Genomic DNA, 19847 nt, shown 5'->3' on the forward strand with positions numbered 1-19847 from the left:
GGAAAATAGTGTTCCATGATTCACCTGTCCATAACAGTTGCTTCCACTCATTTACAGTCTAGGAAGTACGCTCCAAGCACGATTGCAAACGCCTCTGCGCATTCACTGCTGTGATGTTGGGCTTGTGTGCCGCCGTTCGTCCATGGTAACCCTTCGCATGCAGTTCCCTACGGATGGTTCTGGTGCTAATGGATTTTTTAATAACCTGTGAGACCTCCTGAGCCGGTGTTTCAGCAGATGATGTGCGTGATGCCTTCACGACGCGTACAAGGCTTTGTTGTCCACTATCTGTCAGTTTACGAGTTCTCCTCGAACTTGATTGCGCTGCACGCACAGCAGATATTTTTCATTTCCGAACAACATTGCCTGCAGTGGACTTCAGATGGTCCAAAAGAGTTGCAATGTCCCGTATTGATTGGTTACTGAGGTGACATCCCACCACCAGACCCCGTTGGAAGTCTGTCAACTCTACACCTGGTGACGTTCTGATGGTTTCTGTACTCGTATATGCCTGTGTGATCCTCTCCTTTATACCTAAGGGTGCGTTCTCGACATCCTCGACTCAGCACACGGACACCCCAGCTGTCTGCACATCTGCATGTTCTATTCTTGTGCAAGTACACCCATTAAAGATGGTGGGTTGTATTTTTGTGCGAGTTTTGTGTGTTTCGTAGTGCACAAATCCCGCATGATTTTCTTACCCATGTGAATGCACCAAAATGATCACAAATCCAATTTGCATATTATCCCCTTTATCTGACAGCACTGGATTGGTGAGGGTCCCATTACTTTTGTCAACATAGTGTATGACCAGTTTTAAATTTAGGGCTGAAATCCTCTTGAAGGTAGCCGTAGACCTACTGCCCTCTAGCGACACCATAGGAGAAATGAAGAACTGCGTGCTGCTGAGAGAGACGGCTCAGCTCCACATGACGACCAGCATTTGCTATATTTGTTGCACAGTTTCTTAGAAATAAATCGGCTATTGAAAATTGCATTTGCATATAGAACAATAGGAGAGACATCAGGCTGCACAATATGGAAAACTATGTAAACCAGATTACAAAACTTTCATGAGAAGTTCAGCCAATGAATAACATTCGGCGGTCACACAATTGGCCACAATGTTTCAACTAAGTAAGACTGACAAGAGAGAAGACACATTGGCGCTTGGAAAGTAACTACTTGTTTGCATGCGGTTGGTAGTCATATATTTGTGTTGTTCACACATGATTATTAAGAGAGGCAATAAATATACCCAAACCCCTAATCCCCCACTAGTGCCTTCACGCGCTAATATGTGGGCAATGTTGCAAGCAGGGGCGTAACTAAAGGCTCAGGGGCCTTGATGCAAAACGTGAGCTGGGGGCCCCCCTCTATCTGTATCTGTACCCGTACCCATACCTAAACCATGCTGCACAGAGGCATAACTTGACGCTTCTGGGCCCCAATGCAAAACCTGTACCAGGGCCCCCAACTATAATGCTTTATTCATAGTACTGGGTTCCCTATATGGAGAAGAGAGGCCTTATGGACCCCCCAAGGCTGGATTTCTGCATTGATCACTGGTCACATTTTGGCTGTGTTCACATTGGCATTTTGGATGTGTTTTAGATTTTAGATATGTGACGATGCAGCCCCTTGTTCTAGCTATCATCGGTGGCCTTAGCAGCAGGACCCCTACTAATCAAAACTTTTTTTTTCTTTTCAATAATTTTTATTGGGTTTTATAATAAACAAAGAATAAAAGAAAGTTGACATATTTGTTGTGTTAGAATACAATTTCTGTACCGTGATATAAACTTTTGATACAGTGTTTCCCCGAAAATAGGTCCTACCCCGATAGTAATACCTACCGGGTTATTGGGGAAGGCTTGAAATATAATAGGCCTAGCTAACATGCCCCCCCACCCCCAAATCAATACTCACCTGGTTCATGGCGCACGAGGGTCTCCGGCGGCGCTTCGGCAAACTGCTGAGTCCTCCCCGTCTGCTATCTCAGCTTCTGCTGGTGACGGGGCTTTGAATACCCCTCCTCCTGAAAAGTGAGGGCTGTGATTGGCTAATCGAGAGCCAGCAGCCAATCACAGCCGGTGCTTTATGAGCCAATCACAGCCATTCAGTGAATGACATTACTGAATAGCTATGATTGGCTCATCAAGCACCAGCTGTGATTGGCTGCTGGCGCTCGATTAGACAATAACAGCGCTCGCTTTGCTGGAGGCAGTGTATTTAAAGCCCCGTCACCAGGCAGAATCTCAGCTGTGAGACGAGGAGGATGCAGTTTACTGCAGCACCACCAAAGACCATCGGGAGGCATCAGGAGACCAGGTGAGTATAAGGCCCCCGCCCCCGAAAATAAGACACTGCGCCCTTTTTGGGGCAAAAATTAATATATGACAGTGTCTTATTTTCTGGAAACACGGTATGTCTCTTTGGCACGTCAAACGTTAGTGAAAAGTGCATTAACTCTTTCAGTTTGTGTCATATACAATATAAACAGCATGTGTTCTAATTGTTGATTGTGTTTCATTGCTTAGTTCTTACCCTGATGAATCCGCCACCGACTGCTCAGAAGGAGATCATCGTGCAGAGATTTGAAGAGTTCCTGAATCTCACTCTGTACCGAGCTTTAAACCAGTCCATTCAAATATTTGTGAATAGAACCTCACTAAATGTACGTACAGAATATCCCCTTTGTTCTCATTTCTGATGGAATAGCATCACCAACAATGGTGTCCATGATTATAGAAAAGACAGTAATGTCACTCTAGCGCCTCTCTTGTCCACGGGCTGAGTTGGGTATTGCAGCTCAGCCTCACTCAAGTGAATTTTAACTGTTTCATTTATAGCAATAATTTAGTATAAACGAATCTAATTTAGTAGTTTTTTTTTTCTAAAAATGGAGCAGATAGCTGGGGAGAGATACTATTTTATAACAGACTACTGGACATATTGTAATATGACGGACTGCACTCTTATCTGTGGTTCAATATGTGATTCCGGCTGGGACTATTTAACTGGTAATCCAGAATGTGGCTTTACATGGGACAACTATTGACCGAATAGTCAATCAATAGAACAAATGTAAGCGACAGTTGTTCCATGTAAATCTGACCACAACAAGGGTGATGAGCGACAATTCGTTCACCAGTCTTTTTGTATCAGCTCACCTAAAAATAGTCGCTGGTTGATTAACTATCATCTGTAAACAGGTAATTGTTGTTTTTCAGCAACTAGCCAACAACCTTGCAGGAAGCTGTACTCTTGTTCGGCCTGCGCCTCCCATCGAATTCTGATTGGCTCCCATCTTTTTTTTAACATTGTGCCCTCCCACTTCATGCATATTGGTTCCCAAAATACATAAATACATACCAGCGATCCTCGACTGATCAGTCTTTGCTGGTCTTCAGAGGAACACTCGCTGCTATGGTCTCTGGCTGGTTTGGACTTCAGCATACTTATTCAGTAACCAATGAGGGGAGGGGTGAAGTTTCAAATACACTGCCCCCAAAGAACTTCACGCCCCCCTAACTAGTCGCCAAACTATATTTCAGAACTACCGTGTTTCCCCCAAAATAAGACACTGTCTTATATAAAAAATTTTCCCGAAAGGAGGCACAGTGTCTTATTTTCGGGGGGGGGGGGGGGAATTATACTCACCTGGTCAGCGGCGTCCTGATGCCTTATGATGGTCTCCGGCAGTGCTGCGGCAAGCCGCAGTGCCCTCCGCGCTGACAGATCAGTATCTTTCTGGTGACGGGGCTTAGAATACCCAGTAAAGCAAGTGCTGTGAGTGGATTGAGCACCAGCCAATCACAGCCTGCACTCTATGAGCCAATCATAGCCATTCACTGAATGCCATTCACTGAATGGCTGTGAGTAATCGAGCGCTAACTGTGATTGGCTGGAGCTCGATCCAATCACAGCGCTCATTTTCCTGGAGACAGGGTATTCAAAGCCCCGTCACCAGAAGGAGACTGAAATGTCAGCGTGGAGGACACTGCAGCTTGCTCCATCGCCGTTGGAGACCATCGCGAGGCACCGGGACGCCACAGACCAGGTATTAATTTTTTTTTCATGTAGGTTACCCAGGGCTTATTTTTGGGGGAGGGCTTATATTTCAAGCCCCCCAAAACGGGGTAGGGCTTATAATCAGGGTAGGTCTTATTATCAGGGGAAAGCGGTATGTAAATTTATTTAGCAATTGCAAAATTGAACAAGCGAACAACAATCACACACAACAGTCAATCATACACTTTAGCGACTATTTCAAGCGACTATTCAGACAATAGTTGTGTGAAGCCAACCTAGGGTTTTAGTCCATTTTACACTAATGGGCCTTTATCAAATACTAAGTAAGAGCAAAGAAGCGGAACTAAATATCGGAATATAAAGTTAATCAAGATAAGCGCATAATATGGTCAAGGGAAACGGATACTGTACACAGTTAATGAGGGTAAAGGTGTTCTGCCTTACTACCAAATAGAGGAAATCGTTGGCTGAAGATCTTCCTCCTGTTTTTCTTATGGGATATAATTAACCCTTTGCAATCCAATTTTGGATTCAGGGTTTCCTAGGGGGCTTTCTCTTTCTGCCATTATACAATGGCGCCATCTGCTGGCTAGAGCCAGTACTGCGGTATGAGACATGCTGGAGAGGCCCCCGACAACAGAGCGGCCAGTAATATACAGTAAGAATACCCTGCTGGACGTCTTCCGACATCGGAGCTGTGCAGCCTTCAATCAGAATGTCTTTAGACGTCACACAGTGGATTGGAAAGGGTTAAATACGAGAAAACCAGGAAAAAATCAAATAAATAAATACAAATAAAAATTAATAGTGTAAGTCATAAAAACAATGTTACATTATAAAGCTCTTTCTTGCCAGTGTTCTATAAAAGGTAACCCAAATGTTAGTTCTCTTCTGTTCCTTTGTTACATATGAAGAATTGTAACATTTGTATGTTTTTCACACTTTACTTGCTTTTTATATGGCAATTTCCAATCTGTTGCTAAACGGATGCTGATATGTGTTTACAGTCGACGAGCCAGCCGCTGAATGTGACAGTGGGATATTCTGTGTCAGTCAACTCCTCTGTATACATCCCATCCGCCGTTGTAGATGTCCTCAGAGGCAATGACGTCTTCAACCTTACTGAACTCAAGCGGCGTATTCCAACCCTGCATGCTGTGCCGATAAAAGCTGAAACATGGCAACCGGCCCCTGATATCAGCTTTAGGGTTAAAACAGGTGAGTTAATTCATGCAAATGTACAGATTGAAAAAATGAATGTTTTATACAGTTATGATGGGAATTACAAAAATAAGTTATATACTTAATTCTATGAACTTGATATATTGTATGCCTTCCTTCCGCCTGTCTGCTGCACATTGGAGACTCATCTCTCTTGTACTGTAACATATTTTTAATTGTAATGAATAAAACATAGAAATGTTTTTTATGGAAGCGTGCGTGCCGATCTATTAATTTTGGATTAGTGTTTAGTGTAGTTGCCAACAGACAGTTGCGGAATGGTAACCGGTCTGTCTCCCGTAGTGGGGTTGCCCTTTTTGGGTGGGTGCTCCACTTCAGGGGCTGGGCTGATTTGAGCGGTTTTGCCTTCTTTGTTCGTGAAAACTTTCTTCATTGACTCTGCTGTGCTGATAGACGTTCAGAGAATGGAGGTGGAGTGGACCAGAGATGGTTCTGATCGCCTGCCTCTATTCTCTGCATACGACTGTCCATTTACATTAGCTAAAAACCAAGAGATTGTGAAAAGTGAGCAGCGCCCCATGTGAATGGCTTGAAATGCGCCAGTTAAGATCGAGAGATGATTGGATCAGAAATTCATTCATGCGAATATACGGTGCATACGGGTGAACGTATTAACACATACAGTCGTGTGAAGCAGCCCTTAGGCCAGGATCACATGATCGGGTCTGATTCCTGTAAATGATGGCCGAAACAAATTTTGTGTGGTCGCATATGTGTGCAGTTTTCCACACGGATATACGCATATGGACAGCTTATCGTCCGCGCGGAAGAAAGATCGCAAGCAGGGAATGATATCAGAAAGTTGCCCAACCCCCTGGAAACCCCCTTCTCAGACGACATTCTCTTGTGCCGTCATGTTGAGAGCTGTTCTAAGAACCTTCAGGACGGGATGCTGCTCTCTGGGCCTGGCTGGTTTATACTACTTTTTTTTGAAAGTAGTATAAACCATAAAAAACTCAAAAACCCCTTATTCTTGTGGAGGAAGAGGCCAGAAGTACAAGCGGAGGTTGCAGACAGCAGGCTGGATGGTGTGCTGCTCACCAGCCTCTGTCTTGCATCGTGTGCCCACAAATTCCTGCTTTCTTTCTCCCATTTCTATCTGGTCTCCTAGCAACTTGCGTACGTATGTGCGTCCATACGCAATGCTATTTGCGTAAGTACTTGGATCGAACGCATCCATAGAGATCAATGGAGCTCATACGCATAGAACCCATGGTAAAATAGAGCATGCTGCGATTTTTCTTCCACTCACGGAATCTGCAACTTCAATGCCCCGTGTATTACCGCGTATCATCGGCGATCGCAGAGTACGCAATTCTAATTAGCTCATGTGAGACGCCCCCCCCTAGAGATACCGCTTGGCAGGCATCCTTCTCACAAACAGATGCAATTAAACCGGCTGAACAGAGCGAATAACAAGTTGATGCCGGAATGTATTGCTGATTAATAACCCATATCAGCGATGAAGCGATCAGTAATGTATTGTTACGCGAGGATCTGCCGCTTTGTGCTATGTAATCTATAGATTAGGATGAAGCTGATGTGTAAATTCAATTTGCAAGGAACGTCTGGGCTCCAGCTTCGCCTTCTTCTCTGTATTCGCTTGGCAGGCAGCCAGGATTACGGCTCGTGTTGTTGCTGTTTGTGCTCTTCAGACACTTTGTTGCAGTTTTTTGCAAGCATTCCACACTAGAACCGCGATGGCGGCCAGCACTGCCAGGGCAGCGGGTGGGCAGTGCGGACAGGGGGCTGGGCAAACCTGACATTGGTTTGGCTGTTTTAGATCTGGACCAATTAGGATGGCAGATACAACGATGGATTCTCAGTTTTTTTTAAAAAAAAACAGCTTATTAGCGTCTTCCCGTAAGTTGAAAAGTAATAAGTCAGAATAGGGAATTGCCAATGTAAAATTTTGACTGCATCAGGCAATAGACACCGAGGTCTTGTTCAGGCGGCCGTATGCGCAAATATGCTTGCCGCAGCATATTTGCGCATGAACAAGGTTAGAAAAGGTACATTTGCAGGACGCACCCTTTTTGTGGATTAAAAGGCTATTTAGCCTAATGAGGTCCAGATGTGTTCTTTTGCGCAGTTTTACTCTTCCCCTTGCTTGTTTGCACACTTCCCGTAGACTTCTATGGGGGCCTTTTGCTACCCAAAATGCAGGAAAATAGAGCAGGTCCTACTTTTTTCCGCGCATGTGAAATGCGTGCACGAAACACGCTCATAAGAATGAACCAATTGAAATCAATAGGATCCTTTTCTCCGTGTTTTGCGCGCTTAGATTTTGCGTGCACAAATACGGTCGTGTGAAGAAACCCTAAGCGTGGCGTTTTTAACATTAGAAAGTCCCATTGACATTTGCGTTAAAAAAACACAGTAGTGTGGGAGCCCTAAGGTGTCGGTTAACCCTTTTCAGTGAAATTCTGGTTAGACTCCCCCAAGCCTGTAAGGTTAACGATAGCCAGACACAGTTTACATTTTTCTTACTCAAAGTTTCAATTTTCTTTGTACTCCCCCCCCCCCCCCCCCCAAAAAAAAACAATGGGATCTATCAGTGTCTGTTGGAGAGCTGATGCATCGCGGCTGTCACGGCTCGTCCTACGCCGGCGTGGATAGAGATGTATTACATTGCAATTTTCGCTGTTCAATGTTCTTGTATCTGACAGTGCTGAAGTTGATGGGAAGCGGCGCTAATGTTCATACGTGTGTGTACGCCGCCAACATGGAACGGAGGCTGCAGACGGCGTTTGAGAGGGCAGAATTAACCAGTACTGGTGTGAGCGGCAGCAACCTCTCCGTGCAGGTGAGACGCCATTCATCATTTATATATCATCCATTTATTAGCTACCTGCTTGTGTTATTATATTGTCAGCCCTATCTATCTATCATCTATCTATCTATCTATCTATCTATCTATCTATCTATCTATCTATCTATCTATCTATCTATCTCATATCTATCTATCTATCATCTATCTATCTATCTATCTATCTATCTATCTATCTATCTATCTATCTATCTATCTATCTCATATCTCTCTATGTATCTCATATCTATCTATCTATCTCATATCTATCTATCTATCTATCTATCTACCTCATATCTATCTATCTATCTCATATCTATCTATCTATCCAATATTATCTCTTATCTATCTATATCATATCTATCTATCTTTCTCATATCTATCTATCTCTCTATGTATCTCCTATCTATCTATCTATCTATCTATCTATCTATCTATCTATCTATCTATCTATCTATCTATCTATCTATCTATCTATCCAATATTTATCTCTTATCTATCTATATCATATCTATCTATCTTTCTCATATCTATCTATATATCTATCTATCTCATATCTCTCTATGTATCTCATATCTATCTATCTATCTATCTATCTATCTATCTATCTATCTATCTATCTATCTATCTATCTATCTATCTATCTATCTCCTATCTATCTATCTATCTATCTATCTCTCTCATATCTATCTATCTATCTATCTCATATCTATCTATCTATCCATCCATCCATCCATCCATCCATCCATCCATCCATCCATTCATAATTATTTTGAAGTACCTGTGATAGATAGATAGATAAATAGATAGACATGAGATAGATAGATAGTTAGATAGATAGATATGAGATAGATAGATAGATGTATAGATAGTTAGATATAAGAAAGATAGATATGAGGTAGACAGATATGAGATAGATCGATAGAAGGATATGAGATCAGTGTTCAGCCAGCCGAACCAATCACGCGGCCGGCATTGCACTAATAGACTACAGTTGTAACCAATCACAAGTGCAGTCTCTCAGTGGGAGAAGCGCGCGCCTGGGGAGTCTGCAGCCTGTGATTGGCTGCTGGCTTCCCTGGTAACGGCCCTCCCCTTCCTGAGTGGTGGTCTGCGGGCCGCGGCGTTCAGATTGTATCTGACAGGCGGTCCACAGTGGTGAAACAGCATGCCAGAGCAATCCCTCATGGTACGCCAGTGCCCGGAATCAATCTCAAAAGAAATACAGATGCAGAACTAAGCAATTGTTTTTGCTGGAGAGCCGATGGTCTGACTGTGGCGCCTCAGAACATCAGAAGAGAATAGATAAAGCCAGGAGGATTCATCACTGAGACATGGAGGATGAAGATCATCATCAGGCTGTGGAGACCTAAGGGGGGTGATTATTACCCCAACCTCCATCACCCTGATGCCCCTCCCTATAAACCGATGGCGGCACTCTGTGGGAACGCATGGATTGCACGTAGCTAAGAACGGCCATGATGTCATATAGGTGCACCCCTGGTTATCTTACCGGATTGATGCACAACTCCATTTTTGTTTCATTTTAATGCAGTTTTGGAACAACCACTTTACTACATATGACCTAATAGATAATCCACCATTCAGGGCAAACTCTAACGTTTTGTTCCCATCTGCAGCGGCTGTTCCGTTTTTCTGTTCCATTATAGAATCTGGAAAGGGGAATCCCCTGGCTGAATGGATCCGTCTTGTGACGGAACAACCGCTGCAAAACGGATCTCATTGACTTTAATGGTTTTCGTTCGGCTCTCTTGCATTTTCTTTGAAGCAAAAGTCCTTGATGCAGGATGTTCTTCCGGCGCTTTGTGCCGGATCTGCGACAGAACCTCCGATCTAACGCGTTCTAACAGTATTATGACTGATGGCCGCCTGATATCTGTATGACGGACAGTGCCGTAGACTACATGTGTTCGACAGACGTTTCCTCCCATGGCTGCGTATAAGGGAAAAATTAAAATACAAATTGGCAGGATGTTGGACATCCGACTGATAGTTTTTGGCACGGAGCTGGTACCGGCGGTGCTGCACCTGTTAGAGCGGGTGTTACTATTCATGATTAGACCGCTCACAGGTGCGCAGCGCAGCGGCACGTTCTGCTCTGTAATATCTACAGAAACTACCTGCAGATCAGCTTAACCCTTTACTTGACAGTTTTTAGGCACCATAGGAGTCTATGGGGGTAGGCAAATGTCCGCACAAAATCGTGCACATAACTGCGCGATTTTTTGCTGTGTTAATTGATAACACTGGGAACTAATTAGGCTGCTTATTTGGTTCAAAAACGGGGTGCATGTGTCCAGCGCAGATGTGAATGGGCCCAGCAGCGCAAAAAAATACAGTAAGCAGTGCGGCTATGCTTGCGGTATTACGTGGTTGCTTTCACATCATGCTCTCGCAAGCATCTGTATGCGAACACTTCTGTGCAGGGGCCATAACACTATGCACGGTGTGGGCAGGTGTGTTGTCACAATGGAAGAACCAAGGGAGTGGAAGAACCTGCTTGCCCACATGGCGCGGAGTGTTAAGAAATTTTTCACAAAAAAAATGTCATGACACCCGTGCCTCACCATCCGTTTTTACCTGATCTGGTTCCATGCGTTTTTTTTTTTTACGATTGCCTTGAGCAGTGGAAAAGGATGCAAAATTTCCCATGTTGTTCGTATGAATCAGCCATCACAAAATAGGCGAAAAACGGAACAACTTGTGGAAAAAGAAAATCACTTGAGCCAAACGTGTACAGTGGCACAATAGCTGTGTGTCCTGGCCAGCATTTCAGCACTAGAGCTGTCCACGAAAATCTTCCGGGGTTTAACTGCATGGTCAGTGCAGCAAGCCCTGGAGATTTTCTGGGCGTTCCACTAAAGAGGTTAATATACTGAACCTATAATGGAACAGATGAGCAGAAGTTGATAATACGGATGTGACGCTCTCCATCTACAACATGTTATTTACTTACCTTTTCATATCTTTGCTTTCTGTCTTTTCATAGATTTTGAGCACATCCAAAAATAAACAAATTCTGACCCTGATCTATGTAGTGAGGAATAACAGCAATGCATTAAATGGAACGACAGCCAGCAGCCTGCTCAATGTCCTCTCCGGAGAAGTGGTTGGATATTATCTGGGAGACCCTCCGTCCATTATAGCTGAACGTAAGTAGTAAAGCAGATACTTATACACTCCTCGTTAAGTCAGGGCCGCTAAAAGGGCAGCTGAATGAGAACCATGGAAGTGTTTTATGGTCCTGTAATTCTGAGCCTATGGGAATTCTGGGATTAGCCATTTACTGCCAAGAACCCGTTTTTCAGATTATCCTTGACTCCATTTTAATTCCTTTTGACCGGCACTAGTTGGACCGTGATAGTCCGGGATGACACTGCAAAGTCGCAAGAAAATTGCAGTGATATCGCATTGCTGGTCTGTGCGATATCACTGCGTTGTCTCGCGGCAATACCACGATTTTGTAGCGCTACAAAGTCGCGACACTTTGTAGCACACTTGCAAGGATTTTTTTTGTGGGGGAGGGCTTAAAATAGAAGCCCTACCCGTAAATAAGCCCTAACTGATGAACAATAATTTAAAAAAAAGACTACATCATCTAGAAGCGCTGTCCAGGGCTCTGCTGCATGTTCTTCCTGGGTCCCTGGCACTGTACTTCATCTCTTCTGGCTGGGGATTGAAAAATCCCTGCCTCCTGGAAGCGCTGTCTCTGATTGGCTGACGCTTAGCGAATCAGAGCCAGAGCTCGATGAACCAATCACAGCCATTCATTGAGTGCTGGCTCTGATTAGCTAAGCATCAGTCAATCAGAGACAGCGCTTCCAGGAGGCGGGGATTTTTCCTGCAGCTAGGGCTTAGTTTATGGATTTCCTACTGTCAAAGTTGCATCGCATCGCACAAAAACCGCGTTTTCATGCAATGCGATCCAACAGGGAGGAAGGCTCCATAGGGAAACATGGGCTGCAAAACCTCGCTTGTCGCGTGCATATCACGCAACCAGCGAGGTTTTGGACTAGCAATGTTGCATGCTATAAAGCATCGCAAATATGAAGGAACCCGTAGGAAAGCATGGGCTTCACATAATGTAGCATTGTCACAACGCGAGAAGATTGTGCCACCTTGTCACCCGTGTGAAGGAGGCCTTAAGGTAATAATACCTGCAGTTGTTCTTCTCTGCCGCCCCTCCACTCTGTTGGTTCCAGTCCCCAATTTCAGCCATCCAAGATGACTGTAGCAATTTGCTAACTACCTAATTGTCATTTGGGTAAGCGGTTATCCTAGGGGCTAGTTGAGGGTCTCTCTAGGGTAAGGCCATGCAGGGATCAATGACGCAGCAGATACTTAGTGTTGTGTCGCGGTACGGGCAGGAGACGCAGGAACCAGGGTACGATGTGGGCACCGGCTTACAAAAATATGCATCATTTTTCCTAACCAATGAACTTGGAGAATGAAATAGCAACAGAAGGTTGTCACTTGCAAAAAGTTTGTCAGTTACTACGGAAACGTTAGATAACCCAACTAGGAGCAATAGTTTTAATGTTAAAGGGATGATAGAACAACCTTTCATTATATCAGAAAGCTCTGTAATACACTTTAACCATCGAACAGATGATATTACCACTGAACGTATTGACCAAATAATAAATGATGGTTTACCCCACACAGTCCGAATGACACTTACATATTAACCTTTTCCAATCCACTGTCTGACGTCTTCCTACATTCTGATTGAAGCCTGTGCATCTCTGATGTCAGAAGACGTCCGGCAGGGTATTCTTACTGTATACTGCCAGCCGCTCTGTTGTCGGGGGGCCTCTCCAGCATGTCACATACTGCAGTACTGGCTCTAGCCAGCAGATGGCGCCATTGTATAATGGCAGAAAGAGAAAGACCCTCTAGGAAACCTTGAATCCGAAATTGGATTGGAAAGGGTTAACCCCTGAGTTGTCCACCACTGGCAGATGCACAGTCCTGCAATAACAGTGGCTCATCTCCAGTCACGCTTCTGTAATTTTAGGGTTTGCTCGAGCATGTATATTGTGGCTGGCAGCCTGCCTAGTCCCTTAAGTCTGCTGGTGTGCACAGAAGAATTTTTTAATCGAGGGCCGCCCTCAACTTACAGTTCTCCATGTGAACTTAGTACCACAGAGGGGGAGAGAAGTCACTCAAAGTCCGAAGGAGATGATTACTGCGAAGCGTTGCAGAAGCGGTTCTGTCTTTCTAACAGCCGTAGCTGCTGTCCCTGTGAATATGTAGCCTCGCTTTCTTTGCTCTATCTCTCCTGGCGAGGATTCCTGACAGCACGGTCGTACAGGCAGCGCCAATCCGCAGTCTCAGTTATTTGCCCAGTAGAAAAAAAACCCCAATGATAGCAAATACAGATTAAACACTGATGACATACGGCTACAATGTATTCTGTAACACATTCCGTATTATGGACATGTTACAATATGCCTATGTGAAACGGATCTTAAAGAGGTTCTGCCGGCTCTCTGGACTTTTAGTAAATACTTGTATTCCCCTCCTATAGCTTCTATCCTTAACCCTTTGCAATCCAATTTTGGATTCAGGGTTTCCTAGGGGGCTTTCTCTTTCTGCCATTGTACAATGGCGCCATCTGCTGGCTAGAGCCAGTACTGCGGTATGGGACATGATGGAGAGGCCCCCGACAACAGAGCGGCCGGCAATATACAGTAAGAATACCCTGCTGGACGTCTTCCGACATAGGAGCTGTACAGCCTTTAATCAGAATATCTTCAGACGTCAGACAGTGGATTGGAAAGGGTTAAAGGGATTTTCCAGGGAAATACAGGAGTGGAAACTGCTGTTCCGACCCCTGTGCCAGCGCTTGTAACTGCAGGCACAGCTGTCATTGATTGGGACCTGTGCCTGCAATTACAAGCACCGACCACTATACAGGGGTGGGAACAGCGCTTTTTGCTCTGTTTCCCTGTGTGCTTTGGCGTTGACAGCGGGCCTCTGATCAGCTGAATGCCCGTTTCTTGAGTGGTAGACTCCAGATGATCAACTACTGATCACCTATCCTGAGGATGCATCAATCTGGAAAGCCCCTTTAAAACGCTGTATTGTGCTGTTTCTCTATTACTCCTCCTGCAAATGTATGAATAAATCAACAGCTGGGAGTTACCATCCCACTTGTCAAGTGTCCTGACATAGTCAAAAAAGTGTAACACTTAGCAGAGCTACTCTACATTGACAAGGGGGATGGTAAACCCAGTTTTAAGTTTATTCATACATTTCCAGGAGGAATAACAGAGGAACAGCATAATACAGAGTTTTAAGAGAAGATGCACCAGCCTTGTTATTTCATGGAAAATACAAGTATTTACTAAAACAGACATGTGTGGAGAGCTGGTGGGATCTCATTCATCATCTTCTAGATCAGTGGTCCCCAACCTTTTTGGCACCAGGGACCGGCTTCAAGCGAGACCATTTTTACAAGGCCCGGCAGGGTTGGGCGGGACATGGGCGGGGCTTTGGTTATATGGGACGGGGTTATGAAGGGGGTTGACGTTTAGTGCATACTTATTTAATTATGACATTTAGAATGTCCTGGCAGTACACACATAGGGCAGTATAATATATCCCCCCCAACCTGGCAGCACACACACAGGGCAGCATATAATTTATCTCCCCCCACTGCCTAGCAGCACACACATAGGGCAGCATATAATTTATCTCCCCCCCCCCCCCCGCCTGGCAGCACACACATAGGGCAGCATATAATTTATCTCCCCCCCCCCCCAGCACACACATAGGGCAGCATATAATTTATCTCCCCCCCCGAGCACACACATAGGGCAGCATATAATTTATCTCCCCCCCCCAGCACACACATAGGGCAGCATATAATTTATCCCCCCCCCCCCCAGCACACACATAGGGCAGCATATAATTTATCTCCCCCCCCCCCCAGCACACACATAGGGCGGCATATAATTTATCTCCCCCCCCCCAGTAATAGACAGCCCCCACTCCTCAGTAATGAGCAGCCCCCTCCCAGTAATTACCAGCCCCCCACCAGTAATAACCAATAACCAGCCCCCCCCAGTAATTAGCAACCCCCCTGTAATAGGCAGCCCCCCCAGTAACAAGCAGCCTCCCCCCGGTAATAAGCAGCCCCCCACCCCTGTAATAGGCAGCCCTCCCCCCCAGTAAAAAGCAGACCCCCCAGTAACAGGCAGCCTCCCCCCCCCCAGTAATAGGCAGCCCCCCCACAGTAATAGGAACCCCTCCCCCCAGGAATAGGAATACCCCCCCAGTAATAAGCAGCCCCCCCAGTAACAGGCAGCCCCCCCAGTAATAAGCAGCTACCACCCCTCAGAAATAAACAGCCCCCCCTAGTAATAAGCACCCCCCCAATCCATATACTTACCTCCTCCCTGCTGTCAGCGTCGCTCTCTCTCTGCTTGCCCTGATGTCAGTGTGTAGCCCGGCACGCTTCCTCCCCAAGTCCTCTCCTGTGGAACTAATGAGCAGGGGACTCGGGGAGGAGGATCCTGGTTGCACACTGACATCAGTGTGCGCCGGGATCAGCGTGATTACCAGTGGGGAGCTGCGGCGCCCCCGCTAGTAATCGCTTCAGTGGTGAGCAGCGTCGGCACGCCGTGGGCCGCATAACACGAGGCAGCGGGCCGGATTCGGCCCGCAGGCCTTGAGTTTAGAAAAAAGTTCCCGGCGGTGCCGCGGACCGTTGCTGAACACCTAACGGCCCGGCCTCGGTCCGCGGACCGGTGGTTGGGGACCCCTGTTCTAGATGATTTGTGCGCTGTGATTTAAAGCTACAGACAACTTAATAATGTTTAACGAAATGCTACAACTTTCTCTAACTTTTTGTTTCTGTTTTATTCTTAGCTCTGTATTATCCGAATATTGATATATCCACCTCCACTATGAACTACTGGGTGTACACGGGTAACTATGTATTTTATGGCATCTGTGATGGGATTATGTTCATGACTAGTTTCCTCTTTAACCTCTTTAACACCGATGACAGCGATATCGCCGCAAGAAAATCGTATCTGTGTTCTGTGCGATATCGCTGCGTTTTCTCGTGGCAATATCGCTATTTTGTGACGCTACAAAGTCATGCGACTTTGTAGCGCTCTTTTGCTGGGATTTTCAGGGGGGGGGGGGCTTAAAATATATGTCCTACCCCCCAAAATAAGCCCTCTCTGGATTAAATATATAAAAAATCAATACATTATCTAACAGGCGCTGTCCGCTCTACTACACTTCTTCTCCGCAGGTCCCCGACACTTGTCTGTAGTTTTCAGCCAGTGCTTCCTGATTTGAAGGTTCAAAAACCCCGCCTACAGGAAGTGCTGGCTTTGATTGGTTCTTGAGCGCCGCGGCTCAGCCAATCACTGCAGCACTCAACAAACCAATCACAGCCATCGCATTCAATGGCTGAAACCCCTCACCCGATATGCTCTATATTTGTGTGCATTTGCGCACCAAAGGTCCCCATAGGAGTCTATGGAGGTGCGCAAATGCACACATATCTATGCGCGTGTATGTGCAAAACATTGTCATACCCGCGAACACTGGCACCTAACTGAGCGTTTTTGCTCTTGCCCTCGTCTGAAGCCATGCTAAGACCAGCGTTTGAAATGTTGGTTTTAGTAAATATGCTCCACAGAATACATGGCTGCTTTTTTTTCCAGAAACAGCGCTGCTCCTGTCTATGGGTTGTGTTTGGTATTGCAGCTCAGCTCCATTAAAGTAAATGAGACTAAGCTGCGATACCACATACAGCCTGTGGACTGGAGTGGTGTTGTTTTTGAAAAAAAGCAGCTATGTTTTTCTAGTCTTGGATAAGTCCTTTATATGATCAAACTCTGGCTGCCAATAACGGCCACTAGGGGGGGCTTACTGCATACAGATTTATCATTAAATCGGTTGTGTGAAGATGCATAAATGTAGGGCCCTTAGGTGAACAGCTGATCACCCCAGGTCCTGCTCTCGGCACCTCCAGCAACCACCTGTTTTTGCCAGGAGAACCCATGGCGGTACAAGCATTTCCCCGCAGTGGCCTCTGCAGGGAAAATGAAGCATTTCAGAACAGCCATTCATAAGAGTGGCAGTCCTGTAATAACAGGACAACACAGGGTCAGTGAGAATGGCAGCTGCTCTTTCTGAGTGGTTCTCTCTTCTAGGTCATAAAGGGGGGCTTGAGCGGGGCACCCTGGTTTATGATATTCCTATGCTCTTTGCACAGATCCTTTAAAGTTGCTGTATGCAGTTAGCTCCCTCTAGTGGTGACTGCAGGCAGCCAGAATTTTATCATTTACCTCTATGTCTATATATTGGATTTAAAGGGTATCCCAGTTACAGCATGTTCTGTTCACAGGATGGGTGGAAAACTGATAGATCGGTGAGAGTTGGACTGCTTGAACCCACTGATCCCAAAAACAGGGTCCTCACTTCCACAGTAATGCCATTGAATGGAGTGCAGGTCGCACTTGCACAGCCGCTCAATGGGGCTTATGGAAACAGCCAAGCGCTTTGTACTTGGCTATCTCTGGTGGTCCCATTAAAAACAAATGGAGCTGGCTTACTGCACCCTCCTCACTATGGGGGTGCAGTAAGCCAGCAGTGAGGAGGTCGGGGGATTGTTAGTATCAGTAGGGCTCCCAGCGGTCGGACCCCCCTACCTGGATAGGGGACAGCTTGTCACAACACAAATACGCCTGGTTAAGCTTCGGCATGACCGGCATGAAGTGTTTGACATGCTTTTGTGCATCTTAAACCCCGGTGATACAATAGATTACCTGCTCACTTCACCTGAAACAAAAGTGACAAGGAACAATCGGAGCGTTTGTCTTCTGCGCCTGCCAGCTACATGGCGGTAAGAAATACGTCGCTATAGAAAAGCCCTTCACCTTGGAGTAAACAAATAGCGATCACATGAAACACCTCGGCCCCGTCCTGCAAACATTCCTTCCTCGACTCAAGAGTCTCTCCAGTCTTGCAAGAGGAAACATATTTCAAAACTACCTAGAACAATGTCAGCGCCGCGATTACGTTCCGTTGTCTTGGCAACCGTATCATGACTAATGGCTGACAAGAGGTTAACGCGTACCTGTAAACAGTGGATACACTAATATTGTTTTTGCACAACTGACTCAGCCCTATGGGGGTTGTTTTTGTGTGACTAGTTGGGTTTCTGCATTGCACTATTTTGGGGGTACCTGGATACAAAGATGTAGCAAGTTTAGGGACCTTTATTAGGGCCATGGCAACGCATTGGCACCATGGTATTGTATCCAGGGGGAACCGATGGAGAGCTCCCTCCCACTGCCAAACCAGTGCTGGGCAATAAAAAAAATCGAAATTTGCCAAAAGATAGGGCATGCCACGCTTCTTTTTTCTCGCAACGTAGCATAAGTGAAAGCACTGCAAATGTGAAGGAAACCGGGTTTCATAATTCTGCATTTTCATTCGCTCTCGCGTCACTGGAAAAACGTGCGATTTTCTCACCCTTGTGAAACCAGCCTAATTGGGACTCAGATAACAATGTTATTAGCCATCACTCTAGGAATCCAGATAATTCCAAAGGGTTCATTTATTTTTTAAGCCAACTGTATGTTCGGTTTGGCTGTATAGTACAACTGACTCTAACCCCCTAATGAAGCCGAAGTGGCTCCTGTGTCTTCAGCATCTCATGTACTAATGCGCCATATGTTTCCGGCATGGAGTCGGAGGGATCTACAAAGGTCCATCACCCAACAGTCAGTCCTTAAGGCGATGTTCACACGGGGCGGATTTGCCGTCAGAAGCCAAATGATACTGTGCCTGTGACTACAAGCACATCATGTGATCTGTCACTAGTGCCATGACGTCACGCCGGACCCACGTCCGGAACAAGTTGGCACCTGGAGTGCTGTGATGGTCTTGTCGGACGTCCCTCAAATCTCTGGATTTTCTTATTCTTATGTAGATTCCCACCGAGATTGATCCACAGAAAACTTATCATGTCACTTTATGCTGCACTTCGGGGTCACAAGTCTAATTTCCATACAGGGAAGCCCCAATTATGAAAGGGCCGGGGTCATTAATAAAGTGGGCGCTTAGTGTATAATATATACTATATATATGAAAGTTATTGAATGTCGACAAACCTGCTTCTCCTTTCCCCAGTGATACAAGGCGTTGATAGCCAGTCGTTGGGACCCAACAACCAAAGCTTTTCCCAACAGATGGAAGAGAGATTGGCCAAACTTTTTCAGATCTCCAGTCAACAGTCAAGAAGATTTAGAAGAGCAACCAATATAGGAAGCTACACGGTTCAGGTGGGCAAAACTGTTCATTGCGCCAATCAACCACCCAAGTGTTTTTGGTCATTGTATTGGATAAGAATGGTGCTGTCATGAATCTTGACTCCACCATTATGAATTCAGGACATTCGCAGTAAATTCGGTTTTATGTGTCACTCTTTATATGACTTTGTCTTGTTTTACAGATGGTGAAGATGCAACGTTTGGATGGTCCTAATAACCTGGCTGAGCTGACTTACTATGCTTTGAGAGACGGGCAGCCAATACTGGGCACAGTAGCTGCCAAACAACTGAGTACTATCGACCCTCAGACCATGGCGCTGACCCTTGGACATATTGTTAGAGTACAAGCGAACTGTAAGCATGTTTCATTTTCTAAAATGACTTTTAGGTCCAGTTGGATGACACCAAGTGTTGATCGAACCAAAACAGTCAATCCC

The 19847-nt window shown here is 45.5% G+C and overlaps 1 protein-coding gene across 3 annotated transcripts in view; it reads left to right on the forward strand.

Annotated features, from left to right (window-relative positions):
- The window catches only part of KIAA1549L (KIAA1549 like), a 155807-nt gene that overhangs the window by 61561 nt on the left and 74399 nt on the right, over nucleotides 1-19847 (forward strand). For all 3 annotated transcript variants that reach the window (XM_066583263.1, XM_066583264.1, XM_066583265.1), the window contains 7 exons: nucleotides 2541-2677; nucleotides 5043-5253; nucleotides 7947-8083; nucleotides 11097-11259; nucleotides 15983-16042; nucleotides 19271-19422; nucleotides 19593-19764. In XM_066583263.1, the coding sequence (XP_066439360.1) occupies nucleotides 2541-2677; nucleotides 5043-5253; nucleotides 7947-8083; nucleotides 11097-11259; nucleotides 15983-16042; nucleotides 19271-19422; nucleotides 19593-19764 (1032 nt within the window). The remainder of the gene's footprint in view (nucleotides 1-2540; nucleotides 2678-5042; nucleotides 5254-7946; nucleotides 8084-11096; nucleotides 11260-15982; nucleotides 16043-19270; nucleotides 19423-19592; nucleotides 19765-19847) is intronic.

The sequence above is a fragment of the Eleutherodactylus coqui genome, chromosome 11 (genome assembly GCF_035609145.1).
Source record: "Eleutherodactylus coqui strain aEleCoq1 chromosome 11, aEleCoq1.hap1, whole genome shotgun sequence".
Lineage (NCBI taxonomy): Eukaryota > Metazoa > Chordata > Amphibia > Anura > Eleutherodactylidae > Eleutherodactylus > Eleutherodactylus coqui.